The sequence below is a fragment of the Chinchilla lanigera genome, unplaced genomic scaffold, assembly GCF_000276665.1.
Source record: "Chinchilla lanigera isolate Chin_1 unplaced genomic scaffold, ChiLan1.0 scaffold00133, whole genome shotgun sequence".
NCBI lineage: Eukaryota > Metazoa > Chordata > Mammalia > Rodentia > Chinchillidae > Chinchilla > Chinchilla lanigera.
The window spans coordinates 3,463,057-3,488,577 of NW_004955534.1; the positions used below are offsets into that span (position 1 = coordinate 3,463,057).

The window sequence follows — 25,521 nt, forward strand, 5'->3', positions numbered from 1 at the left end:
TTTATCTTTAAAATTAAAAAAAGAAAAAGGAATCATAATATTTTAAAATTTGCATAATAAAAAACTATTTTCTAAGTAATCAGCTCAAAGCTTTCAATGTATCAGAAGAAACATTGTGGTAATATTTATTTTAAAATTTCATTGTGAAATAGTTATGTGTATATTAGACAAGTAACTAATCTTAAAAGATATATAGTAACATTGCTAAACATTAATAAATTCACATTTGATATTACATTCCTGCTTAAGTGGGAAAAACATTTGTCATATGGTGAACATAGAATGTTCATTTTTCTATTCAACATACAAATAAATAAAACTTTCCACTATTCTAAACAATCACACTATACAGCACCCACATATTTTCAAAATTTTGTTTCAGTCAGCGTTCTCCGAACAGGCACAACAGTTGTTTCAGGGCCAGGCTGTGCAGTAAGCTCTACCATTCCTTGATACCTTCCCTGACGATGTCGTTCAAGATATGGCCCCCAGTTAGAAGCTGGCCTAAGGGAGCTTACAAAGCGCTGAAATTCAAAAGGAAAAATATTTTTCTTATAATTTAAGTGCTATAATCCATAAACAGCCCAATATTGAATTATACTCTCATTTTAAAATTTTAAGTTTGTTCGTTAAGAACACTGAATTAAGAATCACAGAAAAGTAAAAAGTGATACTCTAAATTCCTACTAAGGCGTAGTCTACTAAGAAGGAATTGCAATCAAATAAATTGTTATGAATTGTCAGTGGAATTGTACTATTATATCACAATGACTGTGGATATGAATTATTTCAGAAGAAGGTGATATGAACCCGTTAGAGTAACAGTGTCCCTATAGTACCTTCACTGTATTCTCAAATATTTAAGGTGAGAGTGAGGTGAGAATTTAAAGTAGTGTGTAGTGGGTTGTGCTTCTAGAAGCAGAGAAAGGGAAATCCACTGTTAAATCTTTCATTTAAATCCATTCTTGGGTGGGTCAAACCACTGACTTAAATCCATTCTTTGATGGGGTTGGGAATGTATTTCAATAAAAATCTCCTGAGCTTATCTTGTTTTTTTCTAGTAACACGTCATAATCGACTCTACCTCTCTAAGCCTCCATGGAAGAAGAATTATAATGTATCTAGCTCATTCCAATCGAAACAAACTATTAGGACTTGTATTAAGCACATCATTAGGACTTATAATCACATAAGGCATCAAAAGTAGAGAGTATAGATATAAAAACCAAATGACTCAATTGCTTTGTGACATTTTCAAGGACAATTCAGTACAAATACAGAGGTATAATTTACCCACGAAGCACTATAATAGAGCCTGAAGATACAGCAATGAGCAAGACGAGACTCCCTGCAAAAGGAGCATATAGCATAATACAAAGAGACACATAAATACATATAGAAAACAAGGTTGTGCTTTGGTAACAGATGATTATATCTAGTAGAGAAGTAGTCAGTGGAAAGACTGATTAATTTGATCTCATATAATCTCACATTATTGCCATGTAAGTAAATTTATTTTCATTTTTATCAAAAGTACTTTACATAAACTCTTTAAAAATTTATTTATTTATTTATTTGGTTTTTCTCCGGTACTGGGAACCAAACTCGTGACCTTGCGCTTAGCCAAGCAGGAGCTTTTGCCACTGAGCTAAATCCCCAGCCCCTCTTTAAAAATTTAAATTGCTTACTTGATAGATAGTTCCTCGGGCCAGAACTATTTTTATGATAGCCATAACTGGAATCCAACTGACACAAAAGACAATCATGATCCATCCAATGCCATTAGCCCAGGCAGGGAATGGAATTCCAGCATACTCGGGCTTACGAAATTTGACCAATGACCAGATTAAGATTATCTATGAAAGTAAAATATGAAGAAACCTAACAATTAGACTGTACAAATGATTAGCAGTTTGATTCCATTGCTAAGAAGTAATTTATCAAAACAATTAAAATGAAAATACAAAAACTAAAATAATCAAATAACAAGCCAGAAGTTAACAAAATGAAATGAACCATGTGTGTTTTTTCTTTGAATAAATTCTACCAAAATTAATAATTCTATATATTTATGAGATGAATATTTGGTTCAATGTACAGTATATTTCAGTAAAATACTTGCCCATATAACAGACTGAAAGTAAAATGAATATGAAATATTTCGTTATTAAGACTCTTTTTCTTTTCCCTTTTTATTATTAGCACAGTATATGGTACATAATATGTACACTTGTATTGGAGAACTGGGACATACACGTATCACATCTTGATGCTGTTTACTTCCCCTTCCACTCCATCCTGTCTTCCTCCAGCCTGTTATTGAGAATTACTGAGATTTCAACTTTCTTTTTCTATTTAATTTGTTTTTATTTATAATTTGTAAATAAAAGCACAAATGTATATATTAGTGAATGCACTGTGTGTTGTTTTGACACATGCAAACATTGTGCAATGTTTAAGTAAGATTGCATATGTATTTTTCCAAGCATTTATCATTTCTTTATGATGAAATTTTCAAAATTGTTTCTCATTTTTGAAATGTACAGTACATTATTGTTATTGGTAATAACCATAGCACGCCAGAGCTTCTTGCTTCCACCTAACAGTAACTTAGTATGCCTTAATCAACCTCTCCCTGTCCCTCCTCACCTCACCCTCTGCAACTTCTGGTAACCCACCATTCTGCTCTCAATTTTTTTGAGATCAAATTTTTACATTCTATGTGTAAGTGAGACCATGTCATACTTCCCTTTCTGTGTCTGGTTTATTTTACTTAACATAATGATCTCCTGTTCCATTCATGTTGTTGCAAAGGACAAGGTTTCATTTTTTATGGCTAACTAGTATTTGTTTTCTATGTATGTAACATATTATCTTTATCTGCTCATCAATCAATGGACATTTGGTGGTTTTCATTTCCTGGTTATTGGGAATAGTGCTGCGATGAATAGGGGAATGCAAATGTATCTTTGACATAATGATTTCCCTTCCTTTGGAGATATCCCCAGGAATAAGATTGCTGGCAAGTATGTGGCAAAAAACTAAGCCCTTGCAAATTATTGGTAAGAATGTCAATTAGTACAACCATTATGGAAACCAGTAGGAAAATTCTTCAAAAAATTAAAAATAGAACTATCCTATGATCCAGGAACCTCACTACTGGGTATATATCTGGGGAAAATTATCTTTCCTTTATAATCAAATATTTTTATTGTATGCCATAGATAAATATATAGTATACCAAGAATGTAAAAGTACTTTCTTCCTGGACACACTTGTCTTCCTGCTTAGAGTTTTTCTATTACTTTTCACTATGCAGAGCACCTATTTCATTACTACAAACCATGCATGGATTTCCACATGCACTAGCAGAGCATTTCTACCAAAGCATGCTTCACTTCCAGCCTCTTATTGTGAAATAAGCAAAATTTGCAAGTAACACAACAAAATATGAACCTTAAAAATGGAAGCACTTTAAATCCAGGTTATAAAAAATGTTTTTAAAAACCTAACAGACATTTTGAGGCATTAAAACTACTTTAAAATATGCAAAGCAAAATAAAACAAAATAAAAAAAATCCCTAGTAATTTCCCTAAAATTGGCCATCTTTGTTTTAGCCCAAGAGAGGGAAAGAGAGAAAACAATGGATTCTAACAGTCTTTATAAACAGATATTCAAGTACAATTTTAGATGTGAGTGGATTAACTCCATTAAATTAATTTACCTATATAATTTAAATGTACTTCACAATTGTACATAATTATAAGAAAATGAATGAGGGACAGTGCAGTCTAATATGTACAATTTTATGTAAGATAGATGACAATGTGTATCATTATATTTAATGCTTTTGTATTTAAAGTAAACCCTATTGTCAGACCTATGAACTGAATGAAAACTAGCAGATTAAGAAGTCTAGTGGGGCCAGACAAGGTGGTGCATGCCTGTAATCTCAGCACTCATGAGGCTGAGGCAGGAGGATCACTGTGAGTTCAAGGCCAACCTGGGCTACCTAAGCGAGTTCAAGGCCATTCTGAACTATATAGTAAGACCTGGTCTCAAAAAAAAAGTCTAGTGGGATCCTGGAGGTTGACAAGGGGCTTCTTATACAGATTTTTAAAAAGAAGAAACTGACATTTGGTGGCACTATTGAAGACATTTAGTGAGAATATGGAAAATATAAATATTTTAATTCATCACATCCAGGCCCAAACTACTCACTACTTGAAATAGATCTCATAATTCTAAAAACATACATAAAACCTAACACCTAGTAAAAGCAATCAAATGTAATGCTTCTGATGCAAAGCAAATCCTAGATCAAATTACTTAATAGTCTCTTCTAGGAAAAGCTTTGAAACATGAAGGCAATGAGAACAAAACATATGTATGAAACTTTGCCACCACCCCAGCCCCACCATTAATTCTAGTCCATAACAATATTCCATCCCATGAAGTGTTCGTTTTGAGACTAAAGTCCTTCCTTTGTTGAACTGTTACTTGAATACTTCATGTTATTACACCATTAAAACATCATTTGCTTTCCCTCAGATTCTAAACAGTGCCAATTGTTGAATGTATTAATGTAAAACCACTGCCTCTATTGACACCTGTGTTTCTCATTATAATTTCAGAAACTTAATATGTCGTTGATAAATAGAAACAATATATTGTCTCTTATCAATCAGACTATTTAAAATGAACTCCTTAAATGTGTCATTTAGGCTTTATGTGTCTTTGTACTTGCTGGAAATGGAAGACAGATTAAGAACATCATTGGCAACTAAGTATATCTTTTAAGGAATGAACAGATTATTTCTTTTCATACATCCTACTGATAAATTTTAACTTTGCTACTTTTTGAGTCTATAAGAGGCTCTTTATATTCTAAATGTTTAAACCCATTACCTGAAAAATAAAATTGCAAAGGCATTTTAATTTACGCACTTTGGCAATAGTGATAAACATTGCAAAACCTAAAATAATTCCTGTATGTTACTTTTTCTTATTGCCCCCAATATCAACTATTCACCAAATTTATCTTAGGAACATTTACTCAAATAGATTATTGTTTCTAAATTAGTGATGTATTATTAACTTACAGATAACAGGACAGGTGTAATGACAAACCAGCAAAATTTCCACCATAACCAGAATCCCCTCGACTGTTGTCCAATCATCATTTCTATATCACTAATGAATCTGTTGCCTCCTAAAGAAAACAATAATAGTGGTAATGCTCATAGTTTCCTCAAATAATCATTGTCACCCAAATTACCTTTCTATATCTAAATACACTGTTAACCATAATGAAGCATATACCTACAAATAATTTTCTTCAAATTATGTTTTGGCAAATATATTTTAAGATTATAGGGGCTAGGGATTTAGCTCAGCGGCAAAAGCGCCTGCCTGGCAAGCGCAAGGTCGTGAGTTCGGTTCCCGGTACCGGAGAAAAACCAAAAAAAAAAAAAAAAAAAAAAAAAAAAAAAAAAAAGATTATAATAGTGTAATTACTGAAATACAATTGTATAAACATAAAGTAATAAAACTAAGCAATTTTAATAAAACTTGTGAGTCATTCTCTGATCTTTATTTACCATAAATCCAGATGATTCCTCCTATTTCCAGTATTGCCGCTACCAAAATTCCCCACCCAGCACAGAAATGATCCAGAAGCAGCACCCAGTAATTTCCGGCCTAACAAAAAAAAAATTTATTATTTCTAGAAATATTTTAATTCTCTTTATATTTGATGAAGTGTTCAAATAAGATCAATTAATTTGAATTTAACACATTCTCCCTAGTTTCAGCTGTTAAAATATGAAAAAGAGTATTTTAAATATCAAACATCTTACATTCTAGAGAGTCATTTAGAAAAGTTAGTCATCAAAAGGGTTTGCTGTGTCTGTATATTTTGTAGTAGCTTCCAAGATACCTAAATGTGTAAAGTCTCTAATAGTATTACATTTGAAGAAACTGTTATCTTCTTCTACAAAATATACTTATTAACAAAGTGACAGTGATCCAAGTAGTTTGTAGACTTGGCACTAAACATTCCTTTGTCTCCTTTTTCTTTTAGATTCTAGAGTATTTTTCTCACTAGTATTTCTCTATGAAAAGAAAAAGCTGCAATATACCTCAGTCACGCAGGTGAGACCACACAAGAAAAGAGCCAGGCAACATCCTAGTGTTGTGGGCACTCTCCACTTCCTCATTAACGAGGGGAACAGGTCGGAAATTGTTGTTGTGATTGTTTCTTCAGAGGAAAAAATGTGGCATGTTATATGTCACCTCAATAACGTTCATCACACAATTCAATTTTCAACTTCTCTTTCAAGTTACAAATAATTTCAACTTCTACTACAAATATATATAGAAAATATGCTGATTTATTTTTTTTTTCTTTCTTTTTTTTTTTGGTTTTTCTCCGGTACCGGGAACCGAACTCACGACGTTGCGCTTGCCAGGCAGGCGCTTTGCCGCTGAGCTAAATCCCCAGCCCAAAATATGCTGATTTAAAATAATCCATAGAGTCCTTCCTCCTAATGGTGACCACTTGTTGATTTTACTGAAAATCAAAAGCAACTGTATTTGTTGTCGTAAGTCTGCTTTATAAAGTTTTTTTTTAACTAATGGCGACTATAATGTAACCAGGCCTCAGAAGCTGAAGTAGCTTTAAAAAGACTGACAGGAAAGGAAGAATTCCTACAGGACTTACATCAGGTGTCTATTTTAATCAGAGCCATTTAGAAAATAACCAAATAAACGAAAGGAAAATAAGTAACATAGAGATTAAAAAACATTCTATGTTTAAGAAATAAATGTAACCACTAAGTAGGGAACTGTCTCAGAGCAGAAAGACTTATAAGTGATTAAGTGATATGTTAGAGATTTTCCAAGGGCTTTGAAAGTCAACCAGAAGAAAGTGGACTTCATCATGTCAACAGAATAAACTATGACAATATTTTTTATGTGAAAAAATAATATGATAGAAATTGTTTCAGAGTTTTCTAGTTTTGTATCTTAGGGAAAACGCCTAAGTGTAAGTAGAGTCAGAAATAACAGTCATTGCAGCAATGTGTGTAATTAACAAAAAAGGAATGCAAACAACCATCAATCCGGCACCAGACTGTTGATGAAACTGATTTACATGTTTATGTGTCTACATGGATCCATAATGCATATAAAATAACTGTCAAAGTAATATGTGTGCTATGTAACTTCACATTTCATATTCACTTAAATACAAAATATTTCAATTTTATATTATTCATGGGTATATAAACAATGTCTACAAACATGGACCAAATAAAACACAATCCATGATGATGGCTGACGCTAGGAAAAAATGTGAATTACATGAGTGAAAGAAATGTAAGAGACTTAAGATACATCAAATTCACCTACAACAATTTATTTTCTAAATATATCTGAAACAAATGTAAAAATATTTCTTTTTTAAATTAAAAATTAATTCAGAAAGATCATACTGAGTGTAACAGCTATAGGAAGTAATAGAAGTAGGAAAAAGGTGTTCAAGGAAACATGAATAAAATCTGAGGGTTTTGTTAACACTGAAAGTACATATTACTTACCGATGGTGGCAAACTGGGAATCAAGACCCAAAGTTAAAAGCATGATGAAAAATAATACGGACCAAAATTGAGCTCCTGGAATTTTGGCTAGAGCTTCTGGATAGGCAATGAATGCTAAATCAAAGCCTAAAAACAATACAGTATTTTAGGTTAGTTGCCAAGAAAATTCACATTTTTACCTTCATAATTGTATTTTTAAAATTCTTATCAGCACATCTTTCCAGTGCATAGTGATTACATTCATCTTGGGGAGTTATACATGTACATAGCACAGAGTCATTCTTTTTTCATCCCCTCCCCCTCCACTCTATCCTACTCCCATCTCTTGGTCCCCTTCCCTTTTGCAAAAGGTCTACCTCTGTTTCCTATCATCTATCTTTTGTTTTTGTATTTCATTTACTTATATATTTTGGGTTTCTCCTATAAGAGCGTCCATGCAATATTTAAGCTTGTGTTTCTGATTTATTCACTTATTATTATCATCTCAAGATGCATCCATTTTCCCACAAATGATTCAAGTTTATCCTTTTGAAAATTAAAATAGGGACTGGGGATTTAGCTCAGCTGCACAGTGCCTGCCTGGCAAGCACAAGGTCCTAAGTTTGATTCCTTGTACCAGAAGAAAAACAAACAAAAAAAAAGAAAACTAAAAGAGTATAAAAATCTCATCTTCCTTGCAGTGTAATCTGTGACATGCAATCTTTACCAACTATCTCTCTTTTGCTTTTTAAAATATTTAACTTGGTTGTTTTATGATATGATAGTGTAAACATATGACAAGAATTAAGCTAGTGAGATAAATTTTATATGTGGAACATTTCTCAAATAAGAAATGTAACTATTTTAATGGTATGTTTGACAAATTTTGTTTTCTTGAGATTGGTGAAAAACAGCCACTATCTTAAACACTAAAAACCTAAATTAGGTCACTTGATCTTAGGTTAGAAGTTCTAAAATAATTGCACTATCTGGAAAGATATGCATATCTAACTAAATTTTTAGTCTTCATTCTTCTTTTTAAATGTTACTCAGAATGACTGAGTAATGTCATTGTAACAGTTTATGGATGCCTGCAAAACTTGTACACAAGAAGACTATAAATTTAATCTTCTTTTCTATTTGCTATAACTATTAGAGATCTTTATTTTGTTCTAGCTCTTATATGTTCTTCAGTTTTAAGTATTTTAATTTTACCTAAGATTTATAAAACTAAGCTTCTAGTCTAAACTCTATCACTTACTAAGTATTTGCTCTTATGAAAGACATAAGTAATATTTCTGTGCATCAATCTTCCATGAGGAATTGGAAATTAGAATAGCTCTAAGGTTTCTCCTGATCTTGAAATGCTGTTAGTAGTCATCACTATTTCCATCAAATGATACTATCTATGATAAAATTTGAATAAGGAATTCCTACTTAAAAAATCTTATGATTCTTTTTCTGAGAATCTTTAGCCAGATTATTAAACATCTTTAATATCCTTTTCCTTTCCTTTTTTGGTTCCATTTCTATTTTTAGCAGCACATGTCTGTTGTATATAACAACTGTATCCATTGTGGGAAGTTGCTACATGTACATACGCTCTTAATTCTTGTTTTGTACCCTTCCTTTCTCGTGCTTACTCTATCTCTCCATCTCATGGTCGCCTTCCCTCTAGGAAAATATCTATCTCCCTATTTCCTAGTATCTATCTTTTATTTTGCTCTTTATTTACATTTTGAGTTTCTCATAGAAAGGAAATCATGTGATTCTTAAACTTGTGTGTCTGATTTATTTCACTTAACATTACGGTTTTGAAATGCATCCATTTTTCTACAAATGAGTCGTTTGTCCTTCTTTAAGACACAATATTAAAGTTAGGAAGCTCATTAATCAGATTCTTTCAAAGCTGGACACAGTCAAAGTCACTAGAATCTCTATATGATTTTGATGTGTTTAAAATTCCAGATCCATATTTTGGGTTTCTTTTTTTTTTTCCAGGACCGGGAATCGAACTTACGACCTTGTGCTTGCCAGGCAGGCGCTGTGCCGCTGAGCTAAATCCCCAGCCCCTATTTTGGGTTTCTTATACAAGATTGCAAACATATGCCAATAAGAATAAATTAATAAATAAACATTAAATGAATAAAATTCACATCTAATGTTGGAATTGTACATAAGGGAATTTGTATGCTGTATGCAATATCTCTCCTATAATGCATGATGTGTTTAGCATAATGCCAGAACTTATGCAGTAAGACGCACATATTAAAAATTAAACAAAATCAAGAATAGTATTTGGCTTGTTAACCAATTATTCCCCAATATACTGTTGCTTGCCATGATCATCTAAGAATAATTATATTATTAAAACAAATTATGTAAGATGAAATGAGAATGAAAATGCCATATCTTAAATCATGAGTATAAATTGCTATAAACTATGTAAGAATGTCATAAGTGAGCTACAATGAATTAATTAAAGTTGACAAAATATAATGCTTTATACCTGATTTTACAACCTGTGAGACCTCCTGCCCTGTTATGTGCGCCATATGTCCTAATATAGAAAAAATAGCAAATCCAGCAAAGACGCTAGTGAGACAGTTTGCTACACAAACTACAATCGCATCAGAAAAGCAGTTGTTATTAAACTTATTGTAGGATGACAATGCGACTAAGCCACCCCATGCGACTGAAAGCGAGTAAAATATTTGAGTGGCAGCATCTTTCCAAACCTGCAAGAGAAAATTAAGATTTTAAAACAATATACTCTGAATTTTTTTGTGTTTATAAAATATTCCCATATAAGTAGGAATATATACTATAAAACAATGAACACCTAAGTGTCCACTACCCAGCTTAAGAAATAAACCAGTGTTTTAAAGCCTCCTTGTACCTCATCCTGATTATATCACCCTTCTACCCTCCAGTGGTAACTGCAATTCCAATTTTGGTGTTTATCACTTTCTTATTCTTTTTTATATTTAGTTTGGCTATTTTTGAATTTATAGAAAAGTTATTGCATGTGAATTTATATAACATGCTTTTTCATTCATTATTATGAGATTTATTCATTATCCAGTTAAGGCACATGAATTTTCAATTTAATTCAAAAATGAAGAATATAAGCAAATTCATGTGGTTAAACTGAAATGTGTAGTTTGAATCATTTTTTAAGTTTTATATTGTCACACTGTATACACTACAGTTTATTCTTTCCCCTGGTAATGGGCATTAGGCTGCTTAATATTTTGTTATGTATCTGCCAACATTCTTGTTCATGTCTCTTTATCATCTAGGTGGGCAAGTGTGATATTAAAGAGTATAAGCATCCTATCCTTTGCCAAATCTTTCTGAATTATTCTCCAAACTGGTTGTACCACTTTGTAATCCCACTAGATGGTTATGAGATGTCCCATTTATCTATAACTTCATCAACACTTAGAATTTTAATTTGACTCACTCTAGTGGCTGTGAAATGAGATTTGAGTACTGTCATTTTCTATAGGACTTTTTCCCTGAGTTCCTGTTCATATATTTTGCAATTTTTTAAGTTATTTGCCTTGACTTCAAGAATCCCTTGTGTATTTAGATTCTCATCATTTGTCTGTTACATCTGTTAATATTTTCCTCCAATTTGTGTTTGTTTTTCACTTCTTTGCATTGTGTCTGTTATGGTTTGTATCTGGATGTCCCCTAAAGCCTCATGCAGTCATGGGGCGGGCTTCTAGATTTATGATTCATTTATGGTTCATTGTTGGAATTACAGATGTGAGTGTTACACCTGCCCTGGGGTCGGTAGTTTGCATACAGTGTAAGGGAGGGAAAGAGGCTGCCTGACACCCCTCCTCCATTTTGCTCTTGTTGCCTTTGCTGTTTTCTGCTGCCATGAGTGTTCGCCCTCTAATATGTGCCACTCTGCCTTGGAGCCAGCCCAGTATGGACTTAGACCTCCACAAACTGTAAGCTAAATAAACGTTTCCTCCCTTAATTTTAGGCGTTGGGTATTTTGTCTCAGTAACGAGAGAAAAATAACCAAGACAGTGTCCTTTAGTGAATCAAAGACTTTGTATAATGTAGCTGAAGTTTCACTTCTTTACTTATGTATGTGGTACTTGATCTTTGTTACTTAGAAAATATTTAGCCAAAGGTTATGAAGACATTATTCTATATCTTCTTCTAAGAGAAAAAAATTGCTTACGTTGTTAAAACTTCAATTCATCTTAAACTGTGACTCAATAGGAGCTAGAGTTATGCATGGCAGTTGTGGATTGCATACAAATGCTACTGCATAATATGATGAGTACATAGTTTGCCAAAGAGCACTGATCAAAGTTCCAAACAAAATTTTAACCTCCTTACCTATCAATTTTGTAACTATACATAAGATTATTAGATTAAGTATTAGGGAATTTTAAATCGAGTTGCACTAGTTGGCTGTGTACACGTGTCTAATCTTTGAATCTTTCTGAGTCTCAGTTTCATCAATTTCACCATAAAATGAAAGTGTTAGTGAAATAACCTCGGAAGTCTCACTATAAATTTGCATGGTTCTTTACCTTCCTGAAGATCTCAGTACAATTCAGATAGTCAAAGTGAAGGAAAAATATACACTCTTGATTTCATACTTAAAATATAGATCATCAGGAGTAAAAAAGATGTAAGAAAAAGAACTCTAATTACCAGAAAACCCAACAGAAGAGTGGAGTAGTGTTGTGCTGGACCATGAAGGGTTGAGAGGATTAAATTTTACATTTCATCTGGATGAAATTTTAATTGTTCAATTGTATGCAGCTCTGATATTTTTAAATAATAGAGAAACTGAAACATAAAGCTATATAAAATGGTCATATGCATTTCTCAGACAGTTTTCTGTAAATATAAAGCCCAGGTGTCTGAGGCTTGTAAGTAACGGATAAATTTGAATTTGAGATTCTGTTAGGTTGTCAAAGGGCTTTTCTTTTCCTTTAGTTCTTATTTTATTGGTACATGTTTGCAGTACAAAATGATTATATTCCTTGTGGAAGGTTGGTACATGCACATAACACATTTCATTCTTTTTTCATGCCTTTCTCCTCCCCCGACCCTTCTATAGATCTTTTGCAAAAGGGAAGGGAACTAATGGGCTTTTCAACTGTGTTGAGAATAATCACTTTTAAAGAAAATGGTGGCCTAGTTCTTAGAGGAACTGTTGCAACTATAATACGATAGTATAATAACAGTATTTAAAGTAATTACGTATTAGGTCATGTTTATATGAATTGACCATTTCCAAAGTGCATTAACTTACTTTATCTTATTCAACAATGTGACAGAATCTCAAATTCCAGTTATCTGTTACTTACTCACCACTAAAATAATGTTTGAGTTGGGAAAAGACTAACAATATAAGTGAAGCTCAAGATAAAGAAATGCATTAAGATGGCAAGGGACACATCAGACACATTAATCTCCAAAACAATAACAACATGTTATGGTTCTAAACAATTTAGAGTTATGAATAATCATTGAGTAAAAGTTTTTGAGCACAATTAGAGGAACCAAAGACCAGAAATACACATTTCAGTTTTCAAAAAAATGTTAATAACAAATTCCTGTGAGCAAAGCTGACAAACTTGTCATTTAACACTCAAAAACTTCTACAACAAATAACCACATATCTCATTGTATTTAGAAATGAAAATATCAAAGGCTGGAGATTATTATTGTTTCTGCAGAGAACACCATAACAAATTAAAATTCATATCCATTTTGGTCACCATTACTAGTATGGGAGAAAACATTACTATAGTTTTTCTTGGCTTTAACGTAAGACTGTAAGTTTTTAACTGACTCGATGATTTATATGTGCCAAGAATGTGATTTAAATGAGTACTGTAAATGTTAAATATACTTAGGCTGTATCAATACAAGCATAGTATCTAGAATACACCTATTGTTAATCCACACTGCAGCTACAATTTTAGAAGATTTTATGTCCCCATGACACACAGGTATCATCTGGAAATAGACTGCATTTACAAGAGAGCTACCCAATTAATATCTATGGCAGTTGTTTATGTTTCTAGGATAATTAACAGTTTTCTTTATGGAATATTTAATCCATTTCAATTTTTTTGTACTGACTTTTGGTACATTGACTTTTGAAGACAATTAAAAATATATTAGATTATTAAACTTTGAACAATAATTTTTACTGCTACTATGAGTTTATTCAATGAATCACATAGTCCTAACCAAAACTGGGAAGATATTTATGCAGTATTCTTTTTCAAAATAATAAAATCTACATTCTGTTGATCAAAAAGAACCAGTGGTATGAATAAAATGACTTTTGACATCTTTTTGTGAAAAAATTATCTTATGTCCAGTATGAGAGCATCAGTGTCAGGTTATATATGTAATTAGACATCCTAGTGGACAGAAACTCTAATGAATTTAACTGCATATTCTTTTTGCAAGCTACTATATCATCATACGCAGAGGAAAACAAAGAGTTGCAGTATTTGATTTCAAGGTTTACCTCCTCAGATAATTTTAAACCAAAGTAAAGTCCTACCTCTGCTTCCAAAAGCTTACTGAAGTCAGATTCTGCTCCGATGTAGTATGCAAGTCCTTTTGAGGCTCCTTCTAGAGTTATACCTCGTATTAAAAGAATGGTTAAAACGACATAAGGAAAAAGGGCTGTAAAATATACCACCTGCCAAGAAAAACATCAAAAATTAGTGTTATTTTAAATCGTGGTATATAATTGTAGACAAGTAAATTTTTAGCCAGTTTATACAGTCAAACTACTGAGATTTTATGTTATTAGTAAGTCTGAATATATCAATACCAAAGTTGGTATAATTTCCAATTTCTGTTCTCACTACTCTCAAATGATCCATTTCCAAAATCACTTTGATGCATGAAGTAATATTTCCTAGGTTCATGTTGTAAATAAACAATACATCCGCCGTGATAACTTTGGATCTAGATTAAATGTTTTCTTAAATATAGCCTTATAGCCGGGTGTGGTGGCACATGTCTGCAATCCCAGTGGTTGGGAGGTCAAGGCGGGAGGATCAGTGTGAGTTTGCTGCCAGCCTGGGCTACAAAGTAAAGTTCAAGGCCAGCCTGAACTACATAATGAGATGCTGTCCCAAAAAGACAAAAGAAAAAAAAATAGCCTTATAAATGTCTGATTGAACTGAATGGAACATCTTTTGGCATATTATTGTATCAAGGCATGAAGGAAAATTATTTTAAAACCTGCAATGCTTAGCATATATTAAGTCTCCAAAGAAAAGGAAAATATCTCCTACTAGATATCCAAATCCCATGAAAGCTTTATTAAAGTGCATATGAACACTTGTTATTTAAGCTCCCATTATGACAGTTTGACAGCACACACTCTAGTGTGCTGCTTCTGAAAACACAGGGTTCCAGATGAACAGATTGCCTTTGAGGCTGGCTTTTCATTAATGCGGATGGATTTTGATTCATAGCTGTCCTGTGTTTGATAATATCCCCAGGGAGATGATTTAAGCAAGTCACCCAGAGACCAATAAAAAATAATTGCCTAGATAAATGGCCTTTAGTGGACTCTCCCAATATTAACATCAAAAAGGATCCAAAGCTCTCAGAAATGTGCAACTGTTAGGAAATTTCCACTGGGTTTGTGGTGCTCACATTATTTTGGTGATATAACAGCATGTTTCATTACAACTTAACATTAACTGAATGTGCTAGGTGTTGTCATAGAAATACAAACTCAATAGTCACAGGATCTATGTCCTTCACCTTTCAGATAAATTTACACTAGTAGTTAAACACACACACACACACACACACACACACACACAAACACACACACACTCCAGTAATCCTATCCTTTGGGAGGCTGAGGCAGGAGCATTACTGAAAGTCTGAGGTCAGCCTGGGCTGCATAGTGAGTTCAAGCCTGGCCTGAACTACATAGTGAGACCCTCTCTTAAAATCAACAAACAAAAAAAAGACGCATAAACATTCACTCTTCTTGGTACTGTGAAACTTCTCACAGAGAAAATTACATGTTTTCTGAATTTGCCACTGTGGGATACAGCTCACTGGCACAAGTGCCTGCCTGGCAAGTGCAAAGTCCTGAGTTCAATTCCCAGTATGAAAAAAATAATAAAAAATTAATTAAATTTGTCATTGTGTTCTCAGAAAGTTTAAAACTAAAGCAATTAATAGATAAAATGGAATATTTTTCAGAAGAGCAGGTTCACTGAGAGAACAGGTTCTGAGTCAATTTTGGAAAACTTTTATGTAAGAGACTAATTGCATACTATTTTTACTCTCTCCAGCAAAGGGAATCCTGGTACTATTATTTTATATAACAGTAATGTAGACTTTCCAGTAGTGGATCAGAAAATTTTAAAACATACTCAGAAATCTCAGAATGCTGAATCAAGTATTGAGGTCTGAGTTTTGGGTAATGCTTAAATCCAGTATTAATTTTTGTTTGTTCTGTTTCTAACAGTAGCTGTAGTCCTATTTACTTAAAACTAAGATGCCTCCTTAGAAAGCTTTCAGTATCTTTAAATATTACCATTATAGATAAACCATGCATTTGACAATGCTTGACATTTAACAATGAAGTCAAAAGGCAGTTACATCCCTACCTAATGTGTGTTACTAATTACCTTTCCAGAAGTCTTTATTCCTTTCATTACAGAAGCTCCTACAATGATCCAGGCCAGCAAGAGGCACAGTGCTAAATACCATACAATGTGTCCAGTCTCGTCTATTCCACTTGATCGCTGAAGCGCCACTTTGCTAAAATACAGAAACTCTTTTATGAACACAGAATTGCTTGTCTAAAAAGATGAATTATGAAATATGTTTCATCCAAGAGGAAGCTCTATGAGTACTGTATATTAATATCAATGTTCTGTGAGCCTTTTACTAATATATGCTACTGTATAAAAGGACAAAAAGCCAAGCTCTGAACCTCAGGGATAACCACAGCAAATTGAAATTTCAAAATTTCTAATAACCCCCTAATATGTCAAGCTCCTTTATTTAAAGAAATTAACCTTATGGCAGATGACTTCATTTGACTCAGTACAGTATTTTTCTCAAGTTAAAATAATGAATAAAATACTTAAAATTATATTATTTATTCCCTACTTACAAATATTAGTAAACTCAAATGGCCCCATTATTTCCATCTTTTTCAGTCTTTCTATAAGACTCCATGATTTTCATTAGCAGTGTACATGGATCTGTAATCTTAGTTCTTACCTTTATGTTTTGGAGCATTTCAATCTTAAAAATTTTTTCAGTTCACATTATAGAATACAGTATAGAGGTTCCTCACAAAATTAAAATGTAGATCTACCATATAACCTAGCAATCCTACTATTGGGTATATATCCAAAAAAATGAAATATGTGCATCAAAAAGACATCTGCACTACCAAGTTCTTTGCAGCACTATTTATAATATAAAAGAAATGGAAAAAACAACAATCGAAGTGTCCATGAACTGATGAATGTATAAAGAAAGTATCACACATAATGGAATATTTTCTATCATGCAAAGAATGAAATGCTATCATTTGTGATATGGATGGAACTAGAGAGTGTTATTTGAAATGAAATAAACCAGGCACAGAATAATAAAGTACCACATGATCTCACACATATATGGAATCTAAAAAAGATGATCTCATGTGAGTTTAAAATAGAACAATGATTACCAGAAGTGGGGGAAATGGGGAATGGGAATGGGGAAAGGTTGATCAGTAGGCGCTAAGTAACAGATTGGATCAATAAGTTCTAGTATACTATTGTACAGAAAGATGATGATGATAACTATGTACTGTACATTTCAAAAGCTACCAGAAAGCATTTTTGGAAATTTTTCACAAAAAAGAAATGGCAAATGTTTAAGGACATAAGTATATTTAACCTGATATAAACATTATACAAAATACACATTAATACACATATTTTTTTGTTTCAGTGTGTTAGTTAAATAAATGTTTCAGAAGTTACAGAGGGCAGTCACATGTGGATGAAGGAGAGTTCGGTTAATATTAGACTCAAAGCTACTAGGTAAAGGTAATGAGTGGGCATAAAAAAGGATGATTTAAAATTAGTAAAATGTAAATATAACCCTATATACCTATTCTTATCATACAATGGCAATAGTATGCAAAGTAGCTATTGAAGAAATACTGCCTGCACAGTTTTGCTCCCCCTAATGTTTCTCATTATCCAACTGTTTATCAATAAAATTTTCTCCTTTAGTTGAAATGTTTTCTTATAAAAAAAACTCATAGCATAGGAAGTCTTAAATAAATCATTACGGTATTGTGGTCACTGGACAACCAATTTATAAAAAAACACATTATTAACAAGGTCCTAGGCCCGGAAGGAGGGCCCCTGGCACCCGGGAAGCCACGCGGTGGGGAGCACCGGCCCCAGCCTTGCAAGCACCTGGGAGGAGGGCCCCCGGAGCCCGGGAAGCCGTACAACAGGGAGCGCCGGCCCTTAGGCCGGCCGCTGCCACACAATTCAGAGCTATCATGGCACAGAGAAGCAATGACACAATTAGCCCACCACGCACTGGCTGCAGAGGCCCGCCCGTGGACGTGGGGGAATCATTCCAACATGTAGAAACCCCTGGGAATATATGCCACAGAACAAGTCACTCTTGCCCTTGCCGTTGAGAACCAGAAAGGTCCAGAGTCAGCAGAGGAGCAGCTGCTGAACAAGGACTCGGAGAACATGAGAGTACACACTAAGCCCAAAGAGTCAGAGGTCTAGTGGACTGGGGTCATGAGAGCCATTTGGAAGCTGTAAACCAGGAGGACCTTGCCCAATACCTGGGGAGATCCCCTGGAAGCCATTCTTCCCCTGACAGTACAGGCTGTGGTGGAGGAGTGCGTGGAGCTCCGCAGAGGTCTGCAGCAAGATTCTTGCTTCCTGTGCTGACAGTTGGAGGGAGGACACTAACTGGTTGTGGGGTCCCAATGAGATGGGAGGCTGGAGAGAAAAAGCTACAAAGAATGGTTTTTGCCCCAGATGGCTGACTTGAGATGTTAGTAAGAATTGCCTCCTCAGTATTCTATAGCTGTGATGAGGAGGAAGCCAAGGAGAGAAAGCAAAGAGACTGAGAAAAAGCAGCTGCTTTTGCTGCAGCACTAAGAGAAACAGACCCCAAATCTGATTCCTGGGGCCCCAAGAAGAATTTGATGACTGCATTCATCTGCTACCACTATTAAAAGCCAGGTCACCTCAAGAGGAACTGCCCTAAGAGGCTCCCTGGGCCATGCTCTTAATGCAAAGATGACCACTGGCTATCGATCTGCCCTCTGAAGTGGAGGCCCCAGAGCTCAGACCCATCCTATCACTTAGTCCAACAGAAATGAGGGGACCCAGGGCATACTCTGCCTCCTCCCTCTGACCAGACCGTCATCTCCATGGAGAAGCCCCAGGTAATCATGACTATGGAAGAACAAGAAAACAGCCTGTTGCTAGTCACAGGTTCAAGTCTCTCGGTCCTTCTTTTCAATCCTGGCCTTCCTTCCAGCCATCACACCTCAGTGAAAGGAGTCACTGGTGAGGAGGTAATACGCTATTTTTGACAACCCTTAGGCTGTAACTACTTGTTAGATCCTTCTTGCATATCTCTGTCTTCTTGAGAAAACCACTTTGAAGATACCACCATGTATGCAGCCATTGATATTTTCCTACTAATCTATCCATAACTCTGTAAAGTTTGTATTGTTCCTATAGCATTTCATAAATGGATGTATGTTTATTATTATTTGTTTCCTACAACAACCATTGAGAATAGTTAATGATTATTCAATAGGTCACTCATGTATAGCTCTATTTTCTTTAGAAGCCACTTTGAAGATACCTAAGTACAGTGCAACAACTATTGATAATCTCCTACCTCTTTTGTCTGTAACTCACTATTATTTGTCTATTTGTTTTCCCAAGAAACTATCTTGTAGATAACAATATGTAAAACAATAACCATTGATAATTTCCTACCACTTTTTCTGTAATTTGGTAAGCCCCCCATTATTATGTTATCCTTCTTTTACTCGTTAAAATAAAATTAAAAAAAAAACAAGGTCCTAGTCTTGCAAATAATTACTGCTCACCTAGCATATATAAATATTTGAATCAAAAGAAATATAATTCCCTATGATTTCTATTTTTTCAACTTATGTGAGTTAAGATGGACAATGGCCAAAATATCGTTGTCACTTATTATGAAAAGCATTTCAATAACATCTATTTCAGAAGTGAATCACTTACTTCCAATATTGTTCGCTCGGAAGTTGTCCTGGCTGGTAAATGTGAGTGCCATTAATACACGTTAAATTGTTGGCATATATGTAGCTCCTATTCACTTGGGTAATCTCTCCTGTCCCCATTATTACATCACAGTGGGTGACTGAAGATGATAAAAGAAGAAATACAGAAACAGCTTTGTATTTAGTTCTAAAGGGGTACTTCCTGGGGAAAAAGTTTCAGTGGTAAAATGTTTATTTAAACTACTGTTTAAATTGTTACTTTGTGAAAGTAGAGTAAAAATAATTCACAAATACAGTAAACTACTTTCACTCAATATCTTAAATATTCTCTACTATTAAGCTAAGAATGAGTATAATGCTATTCACCCCTTTTAAATATATTGGTATTTACAATAACAGGTATATAACAACTTTTTTGGTCGATGTTTGATGCTTTAAAGAACTTTCTGTAGGTTTGGTGCTCTAAAGAACTATCTAATCTACATAGACAAATTGATGCTTTAAAATTTCTCAAAAGCATTAAATTTTTATAACTTTATCTTCTGATGTGTAACCTGGTAACAGCCTGCAATCGTGATGCTACATGATCCCAAAGATTGTTAGTATATTGACATGGGCAGCATTCACTGTTTCCTGAAGCACACACTTCTGTGATTATGGATAGTACTTCTCTGTCTTTATCACTTTCTCTTTGTCTTATTTCTTTCCTGGTCAAGACTTATGCCTGAAAGATGCTCTCCTCACTGTGGTTTAGCATTCTTGGTTCCCCTCAAAGATTCAGATTATATATGCTGTATTCTGCTTTAGTTAATGACCTATGAACCCTTTAAAATTGCACCAAAATTACTTAGAAAATGATTTAAATCCTTTAAGTGTATTTAGAAGAAATGATGTAGAGTTCATAATACCTTAAAAATTAGCCAATGAAATTTACCTATGGGTGTTGAGCTGCAGTTTTCATCTGCCCAAGGGGGCGAGCAGAATTTCCAGGGCAGTGAAGATTGTAATGAAGCAAACAGATAGTAAATGCTGTATGCAATTATGACATTATAATATATTGAGACAAAGACCGATATTAGAACCATTGTGATTCCAATGCCTGGTAAAGAGAACAACAAAAATATACTCAAATGAAATTTGTTTTGCTAATCATTATACAATTCCATCTCAATTTCCACAGTGTCTATTTAAATTTTTAAAAAGGTTTCAAAAAACTGTTTTCTTCTTTTTTGAGGAGGAAAAGCATACTCTCCAAGTAGCTTTCTTCCAATTTTAAAAACTATTTTGACAATTGGTTTCCTAAGAAAATTCTTCAGTTCTTTAAAAAAGATAATAAGGCTAAGGAAAAAGACCTGCTTTAAGCAATGAGCTTCACGAAAAACATGTATCTGTTACTGTTTTGTATTAAGTCTGTGAATTCTTGTCACAGTGGGGACATTGGGCAATTTTTAAAGTCAAACTTGGATCTACTGGAACAGTGACCAATGCTTCCATGTGCATCGCTAAACCTACATTTTGACATGGAGAAAATGAAGCCTTTGCATTAATGTCTTGAAAAGACACAGTAGAGTATTTCTGCAAATATAGGTAAATAAAACTCAGCAATTCAGTAACAATCTGAATTTAAGCATCCAAAATTTAATTCAGTAGTTTCAAAATTAAGTTTAGCATGTTAAATATAAATTCTAAGCTTAAGACTAGCCTTTTAGGTAACTTCTCCAATCTTGCAGTACAATATTCTATTCACCTCACTAGGAATTTATTTTTATGTCATATTGAAAATCTTCCAAATAGTTTTGAGCAGGTAGCACATTCCAAAATGGTATTTAATCATTGGAAAATAGCAGTTTGATGTTTAATAACAATAGAGGCATTTTTCAGCTTTAGCAGTGTCCTAGTCTATTAGAAGCATAGAAGAAAGAATGGTGACTTGATTTTCAACTTTTCTGAAAGAGGATTTTTATAATATGCGTAAAGGTAGTAAGACAAAGACTGTATATGAGGTACTTAAAAAGCCAGAGTATCAATAAAATAAAAGCTGTTGAAAGTCAGAGCCGATGAACTTAATGCACAACAAGCTATGTGTCAAAATAATTTAAAAATGAAATCAGGACAATACATAATGACACTCGTACAAACATCTCTAGTGTCCTTCTTAAGCCTTGCCATACTCTCAGTCAGGTTAAACAAATAAAACTAACATCTGATTTTCAAATTCTATGGTGTCAAACTATACAGAGAAACAATAAGTAAGCTCCTTTGCTTTAAACTACCAGAATATTATTTGAATTTTTATTTTTAATCAACAGATAATCTTGTATTTTTCATGTACACCATGAATTTTCAAGTATAGATACGTAGCGGAATGGGTAACTTTATCTAATTAAAAAATTCATTGCCTCACACAGCTATTGCTCCAGTTTTAGTATATGTGCTGCTGAAGCAAGCATACATAGCTATCATTTAATTGTTGGAAACACTAAATACCTACTCTGTATTTTCAAGAGCACGATATGTTGCCATAACTATGGTTAACAAACTCTCACTCTTGAGTTTGTAAACTTGTAGGTTATAGGTCTTGTGAAATCATTTCTCCTATCTAGCTGTAACCTTATATCCTTTGCCCAGCACCCTTCCCTTCTATCTAGTTATCCCATCCTCTGGTAACAGCCATTCTGTTCTCAGCTTCTATGCAGTCAAATACATTACATTTTAAACATTTCTTCACTATGTGGTGAAGACAGCTATACTCAGACATCAAGCAATAAACATGATAACATTTTAATACCAACCCTGCAACAACGGCACACTCCGCCACACCATCACAGGCCCCTGACTCACAAACTGACCCAATGAACATTCCAGAAAAAACAGAGGTAATCCAGCAAAAATCAGCATAATCGTATATGGTATTAGAAATGCACCTAGAAAAGGCAAAAAAGGACAAAAGTACTGTTACATTCTAAATTTTGATGGCACCTTGACAACCAGTATATTCTGAAAGTCTCCTGTTATGCTGGAGTCAGAATGTGCTAGGTTTGGTCCTCAAATTTAATATTTTTCCATGAGACAGTAGCTGACTCTCTAAACCCTAGATTTCTCATCCATGAAATGAGGGTGATAGCATTATCTAGTGAAATTGTTGCAAATATTAAAAACAATAGCTGAAAAAATTAAGACATAGGATGTGAATGTTTACAACCTGTGGAGTTCAAAGGGCCTAGTTTAAAATGCTGCGGCACTATTTCCTATTCATGTGACCTGGAGTAATTTACCCAAACCCTAAACCTTACGTTCCTCATCAAAGGGGAGCTTCATACAAACTCATCAGTTTCCAGTAAGGGTTCAAACACTAGGCTTAAATGGAAACACTTGGCAATTTTGTTATTTTGTTTTTGATGTTTTCTCTTTAAAATTAAAGAAAAAATATATATGCATACACAAGGATAGCTGGGATAGTTGTGTTGCTGATCTCTACTGGTTTATTGAAAGGAACAGTTAATGCTTAAATTGCTTTTTTTCTTTTCTCTTGACCAATTTTGCACGCATATATCTAGTAATCGGAACAACTAGTCTGAAGACAACAGTATGCAATTAATTACCTTTTAATTATTTTTCCACACTTAAATTTACCAAAATCTAATGCCTATTCTACTAAATCAAACAATTTATTTCAAATTTTTAATAGAACTATATTTCCCTGTTTTTCCCTTGGATTCATCGATAAATTAAACAAAGCAAGCTGGGCGTGGTGGCGCACACCTGTAATCCCAGCACTTGGGAGGCTGAGGCAGGAGGATCGTTGTGAGTTCGAGACCAACCTGAGCTATATAGTGAGCTCAAGGCCAGCCTGAACTGCATAGCGAGACCCTGCCTCAAAAAGACTAAATAAACAAAACATCACTTGAGTCTGAATAGAATACCACAAAAATATGCATAATTTTTTAAAGTCCTAGTTGAAGATTTCATGGGATGTCAAGTCAGAAGCCCGGGAGTAAAAAGCTTTTATGAAGTTTATATCTGGGCACTTTTTGAAGCCATATTCCTAACCTGAGATAGTAGTTTACAGTCTAATAATAAATGTAACATGCTTTTTTCTCCTCTTCCATTGTATACTTTTTTTTCCCCCTCTCAAAATACCCTCAGAGACTATATGGTACCCCAATTACTACTAGAGGAAAAAGAAAAATGCCAAAAGGTTACCTCCACCATTGCTGTAAGTCAGATATGGAAACCGCCAGACATTTCCCAGCCCCACTGCATATCCAATCATAGACAGAAGATAATCTGATTTTCGTGACCAGTTACCACGCACTGAATTCTCATCATTTTCATCATTTTGGTCAGCAGGTTGGTCAGCTTGTTGATCAGCGTGTTGGTCGGCTGGTTGGTGGGTGGGTTGGTCAGCTGGTGGGTGGGTGGATTGGTTGACTGGTTGGTGGGTGGGTTGGTCTGCTGGTTTGTTGGCTGGTTGGTTGTCGGGCAGCTCTTCCTGTAGAGGCTCCACTTTCTGAGGAGAAAAAAGGAACAACATATTGTCTTTCTACTATAACAAACCCCAAAGAAACAAATTTCACAGAAATGGAAGAAGAGAAAGAACAAAGCCTGAACACTGTATCTGAGAGGGGAAAAAAACCTGAAATTGGGGATGTTTCTGCTTATGGACACTTACATAACACTTTCTTGAAATAAACAAATTCTATTGGTAAATATATTTACTGGCCCTTCAGCTGAGACCACCCGAATGTTAATGAAAAGGTCAGATGTTGTGCCAACATGCAGGGCGAGCAAAAGTGGACAAATCAGTTTTCAAATATAAAAGCTTTAAGGATGAGTAGGAAAAATGAACACACTTGAGATTGTAACCAATCTTTGAAAAGAAGGATAAAATGTACCTTCTACTGGAGTAAAAAAATTACACAGCCCTTTCCTTATGTGCTGAGACTTTTTGGATGTTTGGAGTAAAGGGAATTTTAACTGTCCTCCCTGTGCTGGAGCAAAATAAGTCCTTTTCTAAAAGCCACAGCATCATATACAGAGACAAATTTTTCTGTTCCATCAGGTGGAGCAGCTCTCTCTCCACTTCTGGAGGTAAGAGGAGAGGGGTTCCTTCCCAACCTGTCAGCTGCTCCGGGCATGAAAGTTTCCTCTTGTGAAGTAAGGACAGTGCACTTCTGTGCTTCCCTGCAGCACACGGGCAAGCTCTAGAGAAGTACAGAGAACAGGGTTTTTTGGGCACTCACAAGGCAAAGCTGAGGTAGTCCTGTTACCTGGCTCCTAAAATAAGAGCTCTTCTCTCTTTCCTCTACTCTACAGAGTCATTTTAGGCACACTTGAAAATAGTTAAGCAGAAATTTGGAGAACGGGGAGCAGCCACAGCAAGGGAAAAAGAGAGATTAACCCTCCCTGTTCAGCATTCTCTTCTTGTGCCCTCCACACCTCCAGCAGCTCCTAGACCCCTACCTCCTTTTCCTTGCACCTGAAGAAACTCGGGCACTTCAATTTGTCCATGGTTCACTGACTCTCTCTGCTTGCTCCACCTTGCCTCTTCTTACAGTCTGGCTGAGCTTGACGGGTGGCAGGTGCACACTCCTCCGTTGTAACCGACCAGAGTAAGCCACCTTGCCCAGGGGTGGGAC

At 34.6% G+C, this 25,521-nt stretch overlaps 1 protein-coding gene across 3 annotated transcripts; it reads right to left on the reverse strand.

The window, feature by feature from the left end:
• Positions 1-25,521, reverse strand: Slc6a14 (solute carrier family 6 (amino acid transporter), member 14). Of its 3 annotated transcripts, XM_005410472.2 has the most exons (14): positions 25,346-25,519; positions 24,086-24,392; positions 22,675-22,806; positions 20,817-20,981; positions 19,884-20,022; positions 16,248-16,380; positions 14,141-14,281; positions 10,088-10,316; positions 7,600-7,725; positions 6,142-6,260; positions 5,602-5,701; positions 5,104-5,213; positions 1,689-1,856; positions 1-524 (listed from the first exon to the last, which is right to left on the reverse strand). In XM_005410472.2, the coding sequence occupies exons 1-14, from the start codon at positions 25,391-25,393 to the stop codon at positions 366-368; spliced, it is 2,076 nt and encodes a 691-aa protein (XP_005410529.1). In that variant the 5' UTR covers positions 25,394-25,519; the 3' UTR covers positions 1-365. The 3 variants fall into 3 exon arrangements, with proteins under 3 accessions (XP_005410529.1, XP_005410530.1, XP_013363163.1); XM_005410473.2 differs by lacking the exon at positions 20,817-20,981 and having other exon boundaries at positions 25,346-25,520; XM_013507709.1 differs by lacking the exons at positions 5,602-5,701; positions 6,142-6,260 and having other exon boundaries at positions 25,346-25,521.

Coding starts and splice junctions, on each gene's coding strand:
- Slc6a14 (XM_005410472.2), bottom strand. CDS start 25,393: ATGGACAAATTGAAGTGCCCGAGTTTCTTCAGGTGCAAGGAAAAGGAG. Junction 24,393..25,345: donor TCAGGTGCAAGGAAAAGGAG/GTAGGGGTCTAG, acceptor TTTTCTCCTCAG/AAAGTGGAGCCTCTACAGGA. Junction 16,381..19,883: donor CCGAGCGAACAATATTGGAA/GTAAGTGATTCA, acceptor TCTGTATTTTAG/CAAAGTGGCGCTTCAGCGAT.